Genomic DNA, 6,532 nt, shown 5'->3' on the forward strand with positions numbered 1-6,532 from the left:
AGGATGCTCCTGTTTAAGAGCAAGAGCTCAAGCACCATCCACATAACCCCCCCCGCGCCTCTACACATCCTTGAAGCATGCTATATAGCTAATAACTAAATCTCATTTAATCTTCACTCGATTCTGCAAAATCATTGCTAAAGATGAAATCACTGTTCAGTTCCCAATCTAAAATTCAAGTCAAATTTTCCCCCAGCTGTATGCAGAATTTAAATGGGAGAGAACATCATCCACAGTCAGTGCTTTAGGTGCTTACCTAAGTAATAGAACCCTTATGTTTTAAATGGCTTAGGTTAGTCCATTATTAGCAGTACAGTACATATAACAAATATGAGTTATATACTCCTGGGCCCCATAAAGGTATATCACATTGGGGCCCCCAGTCCAGACCAATCCAGTTATTTTCCAAAAATTTTAGGCCCCCTGCCACTCAGGGCCCCTTGGAATCCTCCTAACTGCCCCCTGCCCCCCTTAAAGCACCCCTGTATACAATAAAACCCATGAACCATATGAAAATACAGATGAAATGCATGTAATAAAACTTCCCTAAAACATGGAGCTAAAATGTGTTAAAATAAGGGTTTTGATGATATAATTGTATCAAGTGTGAAGTAAATGTTTTGAACAAAGCAATATTAGAGAAACAAAAATAGAAAAAAATGAAATATAAATACAATATAAAAATATAAATAATAATCCATCGGGTGGTAGCGCTTAGATAAGTTTAATAGTTTTCAGTTTTTTCAGATGACAAGAGAAAGCACGAACATGCGGATCTGTAAAAAGTCGAAAATACTTAGTTTATATTTCTAAATTTACCAATTCCTCCATTAACCCTCCACGTTCCTGGCCAGCGACACCAGCCCACGGACCGGGGTTGGGACCCCCTATGTTAAACATGCCAAGGTTTGGAATTTCATAGCTCTCTAGCATAACCCTGTGGAGATACAGCGTCATTACGTGTTTGTCTTTTTAAATTTGACAGGAACTTTATTATTATCTCCCAATTGAAAATAATTTACTGGGGGTTTCTTTTTTATTATGAGAGTGCTGACATCCCAAGGCAGGGTGAAATTCACTGATTTACCAGTCTCAAATAAAATGGACTTCTTCTGATTCCTGCTCTTTCTCTCCATAAACGCCAGCCCCCATCTGAAGCACAGTGCTAGCTCTTTCCTGTGTAGCTTTAAAGAGATATCTGACAATCAGTTTTCTGATAGATGAGGTTTAGGTAATATGATGCAACTATATAAGTGGCCAAAAGTATTGGAACTCTTCCACCTTTTACAATATATGTATGTCGTATAATATATGATTGATTCAGGGATCATTACCATGCTGGAGGACCCATGACCTGTCACTGAGACAGACCTTTCTAACACCGGAGACGATATACCGACGCTTCTCTACTTACAAACTTTCAACTTACGAACATTTCAAGTTACGGATGGCCGTTTGGAACGTAACTTGTTCGTAAGTAGAGGAGCGTCTGTGTATGTTTTTTTCCTGAATGCCTTGATGATCTTCTGATTTTATTGTGCCCTACATATATTCAAAGATTCCTCCATGTTTCACAGTAGAGATGGTGTTCTTTTCTTTGAAAGCATCATTTCGTCTTTTGTGAACACAGAGCCTCTGTGACTTATGAAAAAGTTAGATTTTTTCATCTGTCCAAAGGTCATTCTTCCAAATGGAGTGTGGCTCAGGGAACGTGGTGATGCAGCTGTTTGTGGTGTGTATAGAGCCTTACCTCTTTGCAGACCAGAGTTTGAGTTGATTCCATGCCTCCAGACCCTCTTTGCAGACCAGAGTTTGAGTTGATTCCATGCCTCCAGACCCCCACAACCCGGCAGATATGGATTGTGGTTTGTCAACATAGATTTCTTTTGCCAAATGATTTTACTATGAACACCAGGACTGTAATTATAGACTGTACATACTCAAGCTGAAGTGCTACCTGTGAAATTTATTTATTATAAATTTATTATTTATTATTTATTATTATTTTTAGTGGTCATCATACAGACTGCATGATTGATTCCCCCCCCTTTGCTTTGCTGTGCAAAGATCCCACCCACTGTGTTTTACTGGCCATCATCCATGTATTTGTAAGTTTGGAATATAATACATCTGAGTAGATTATATTTTAATACAGTCACTTTATTTAAATCTGTCTGAGTATATTTGAATTTCAGTTTTAAAGTGATGCACTTTTACCAAGAACTATGTTGTGCTTTTGCATGGAACCCTGTTTCTCTGGGTCCAAAAATACCTATTTTGTAAAAATGAATAACAACAGAACATGCCTATATAATTGTATCAAGAGTGAAGTAAATGTTTTGAACAAAGCAATATTAGAGAAACAAAAATAGAAAAAATGAAATATAAATACAATATAAAAATATAAATAATAATCCATCCAGCTACATTCCAGCTGACGATTTACAGACGCAAATTAGCCTCTCATGTGAACAGTGTCACTGGGTTTTGTGAGGAAACCAGAGTAATACTATAATCTGTTATGTCGGATGAAATTGACCTTGAGCCGGATTCAGTAATCTGATAAACTGTTTTCAAAACTGTTGCGGTAAAACACCAGTGCCATAGCATATTAAATTTCAAAATAATATAATCAGGACAATTACGCTGTAGAAAGGTCATTGTGGTTTAAATTATTGTAGTTTATAATATTATATTTTTTTATCTTAAACATAACTTCGCCTGGCAAAATAAAATATTGAACCTGGAAATATCAATTACCAATTAATATGAGCGCCAGAGGTAAATTCATCTGTATTACCAATGAATTACAACGTAATTTTTGTTGTTTAACTGTAAAATACATTGCCGAAAAAAATTAAACGACTCAACAATACGGAAAACCTCAAAAATATTTAAAACCGTAAGTTATCAGCGATTCACATGTTAAATATAGGCTACCATTTTCTCTCTATTACCTAATAAAACACAACACATTCCACTTTTGCCAATTTTATGCAAAAATACGATTTATTGAGCTACGACCTAATGAAAAGCAGTAAACACAAACAGTGCCATTGTCAATAGAACATGGTAACATTTTTCTGTTTTCATCCCAACTCACAAATTAAATCATTACCTCAAAAATATAAACTAATTTTGAACAGATAACTTGTCAATAATGTAAGGCAAGATTTCCGAATATGAGCTAAAACTGCAAACATAAGCATCTGCGTATGGTTTGATAATTAACCTATAAGATTTTTAGAACAATCGACAACTTCCAACCTGGAACTCCGCTGCAACGAAGGCAAGAAGGAAACTTTTAGCCTTGTAAATACTCGTTACAGGTGCTGTTGGTACCGGGTTTTTTTTTATTACGGTAATTTAACAGTGAGAAACTCAATTTTAACGAATTTAACCATTTAATCCCGTAATACACTCGAGTGCATGTCTCAAAAATGTTAAGAATAAACACAAAACAGACCTTCTATCAAAATACAGCACCGGGAAATAAAACAAAAATGCTTTTTTTAATAGAAAACTCATTATGTAAGAATGGAAATGACACGTTTTAACTTAATATAGGCCTAATACGTGGTGTTTATCAGTCATGTGTCCAGCATCCCTTCTACTTTAAGCCCGTACTGCGGCTACATTTGCACACGCGCAGCCAGACACTCCGATGCCCCGCGCTAGTCGTAATAGACTGCGCGAGATAGTTCAGGTCGTTTTCCGTAGGCCGGTTGGTGATACAGGCCACCTGACAGTGCGCCACCTCCGGGACTAATTGGTTGGGTCATACCGGTGTAAGGGCCGCCGTGGGGCACAAGGATGTTTGTGTGTCGATGATAGGCGCCGTAGCTGGGCTGGAAGCGGTGGTAGCAGTTCATAGCGGAATTGTAGGGTCCACTCAGAGATGCAGGGCTAGTAATTCCGTCGCCGGTTTGCATCTGCTGGTAGTTGATTGACGCTCTTGACTCCAGTGGACTTGAATGAGGAAGGGACCATGCATTATTTACGAATGGGTTCTGCAAATACTTTGCATTCTGATGCGAACAGCAGCCGTCAGAATAATTCAAGCATGGTTTCCCCGGCAAGTAAGGAACGGACTGATGCGTGTATGGTCGTTTTATCCGTCGGCGTCGTCTGTAATTCCCTTTATCGAACATGTCCTCAAAGGCAGGATCTAAAGTCCAGAAATTCCCCTTCTTCTCCCCAATGCCTTCCCGAGGAACTTTTACGAAACATTCGTTCAGACTCAGGTTATGCCTGATGCTGTTTTGCCAGCCTTTCTTGTTTTTCTCATAGTAGGGGAATTTGCTGATGATAAACTGATAAATTCCATTCAGCGTCAATTTCTTTTCGTGACTTTCTTTAATGGCCATGGCGATAAGAGCCACGTATGAATAAGGGGGCTTCTGAGAAGGGTCACCTCTGTCCTTTTCGGCGCTACCCTCCGTGCCTTCATCGGTCTTACCCGTGCTGCTCTCAGTCATGATCCTTACCGGCGTTACCGGATCTCGGCCATAATCCATGTGGCCCCGACGGGCCTGGACACTGATGTCATCTGTGACTTGAACGTCGTCCATTCTTGCTTCGCACTCTTTAATTATTTCAGTTCCCGAGAAGCTGGCAAACCTCGGCAGATTCACAGCCGCTCCCTAAACTGCCACTCAAAAAAGTCTGTTCAGGTAGCTACCTTGATAGCTCCTCCCACAGAAATAGACCAAAGGTACAGGCGCGTTTAACTGTATTTCTTTTTGCTTTCAAGTCTCAAAGGATCAAAAAGTTTTAACAAATCAGTATAAGTTCACGCCAAGGTCACAGACGTGTCCTGACCTGACAAATTTAGATTGCAACAGGCTACCAAAACCTTTCACACGGATTTATCTAAAACAATTACAAGAAAACAGCCACTGCTATTTTTTAAAGATTGCACGGTCTTCGTGGAATATTACATGTTAAAATTTAATATTCATATTATCAATATGTTAATATCAAATATTAATGTTAAATTAATGTTAAAGTAATACACGTACATGTCAGGAATTTCTAAATCATACTGCCTTTCTCTTAAGTTTCACTCCAGATTACTCATGAGAAATACAAAGCGACTGATCAAAGCAACGGGGTAGCCATATGGCCAGTTGGCTGTAAGTAATATATGTAAGTGTTTTATTACATTGTAAGTAGTCCGTAGGGTTTGCGAACTACCACAAAGTTTTAGGTTTATAATGGAATAATATAGAATTGCCGTAAGATTTCTTGCGCGAGAATGAGAATCTCAAAGCGTAGGATGCGAGACGGCAACCCTGAAGCAGTCTGAATCTTACAAATAAAATTATGCATTCTTTTAAAAATAGAAGATACTTCATGTACTAGATATTTTGATTTAAAAGTTAAGGTTTTTACAGAGCTACAGATGCAGCCTTTATGTTTCATGGGAAATTCAAAAGATGTAGAACCAACCCATTAAACGCCCTGTTACAGCATATGAAGCATGAGATCACAAACGTTTTCCGTTAGCCAGGTTCGGTTTTTGCCACAATCAGTTTATTTAGATGACTTTCCTCCTACCATGTAGGCTACACCTGGATATTATCTGTAACCTGAGTACATACAACCTATACACTGCATGGAGGCGATACCTCAGTGAATCAGAGCACTGCGGGAACTGAAGCCATCGCCCACATATAAATGTATGTATAGCGCGTGACTGCAAAAGGTAAGATCGGTTGGTCTTTTGAGGCGACGGAGAAGTTAGAGATCTTACAGCCCTTTGTTGCCTGAACAATTATTTTCTGCCCTAGTGCTTCATTGGCAGCTAAAAATGAAAAACTTCTGTAATGTTTTTAAAGCAACAATATTAATAAGCCAAATATTCTTCGTTTCAACTATTGCATTTTCACTTGAAATACTACATTGAGCTAACTTCCTATCCTACCCAAATCCAATCAAATAAAGCAATTACATAACCATGATTGACGATCCTCCGCAATAGCCATTTACTGCTTCTATAGCCACATCCGTCTGCATGGTTTAAGTAGGATCGGATGGCTACGATTTCGTTACAGTTTGTTCTCAGCAATCTTTGGAAAGAGTTTATGATGACATTTTAACGTTAGGTGTGTTTTAATTGTTGCATTGGTTAACGTGATAAAAAAATTCAACAAGTGATTTAGCTCATTCTTGTTGGATGTGAACACAGTTTTTACTTCTACCTATTAGTTAATTTTAGTATTTTTAGCCACAATAACATTATATCCTGTACTTTAGGGAACAGAGGCTATAAACAGGATAATGGGGGCAATTAAGCAAGCAACATGGGTTAAAATGAAAGCAATCACACACACCCTGCTAGACACTTTTATCCCTGCACTAATTATTCTCTGTTGGAACAGTTCATACAGAAGGGACAAAGCTTTGTAGACAGAATTTTCCTTTTCATCTGTTATGATCTTTTTTTACCCAGCACTTAAATAAAAAGAGAATGTTTGGCATCGCATGAATGCAGGTCACCATTTCCTTGTCTTCGTATGTGCATTTATCA

General features: G+C 38.3%; 1 protein-coding gene across 1 annotated transcript; it reads right to left on the reverse strand.

The window, feature by feature from the left end:
- Window positions 1-2,990: 2,990 nt before the first annotated feature.
- foxl2l (forkhead box L2-like) lies at window positions 2,991-4,692 on the reverse strand. Its single transcript, XM_023795950.2, has one exon. The coding sequence runs from the start codon at window positions 4,569-4,571 to the stop codon at window positions 3,675-3,677; it is 897 nt and encodes a 298-aa protein (XP_023651718.1). The 5' UTR covers window positions 4,572-4,692; the 3' UTR covers window positions 2,991-3,674.
- Window positions 4,693-6,532: the final 1,840 nt, after the last annotated feature.

This window comes from Paramormyrops kingsleyae, chromosome 18 (genome assembly GCF_048594095.1).
Source record: "Paramormyrops kingsleyae isolate MSU_618 chromosome 18, PKINGS_0.4, whole genome shotgun sequence".
Taxonomy (NCBI): Eukaryota; Metazoa; Chordata; class Actinopteri; order Osteoglossiformes; family Mormyridae; genus Paramormyrops; species Paramormyrops kingsleyae.

Bases quoted from the DNA above. Each gene is read 5' to 3' on its own strand.
- foxl2l (XM_023795950.2), bottom strand. From the start codon at position 4,571: ATGGACGACGTTCAAGTCACAGATGACATCAGTGTCCAGGCCCGTCGG.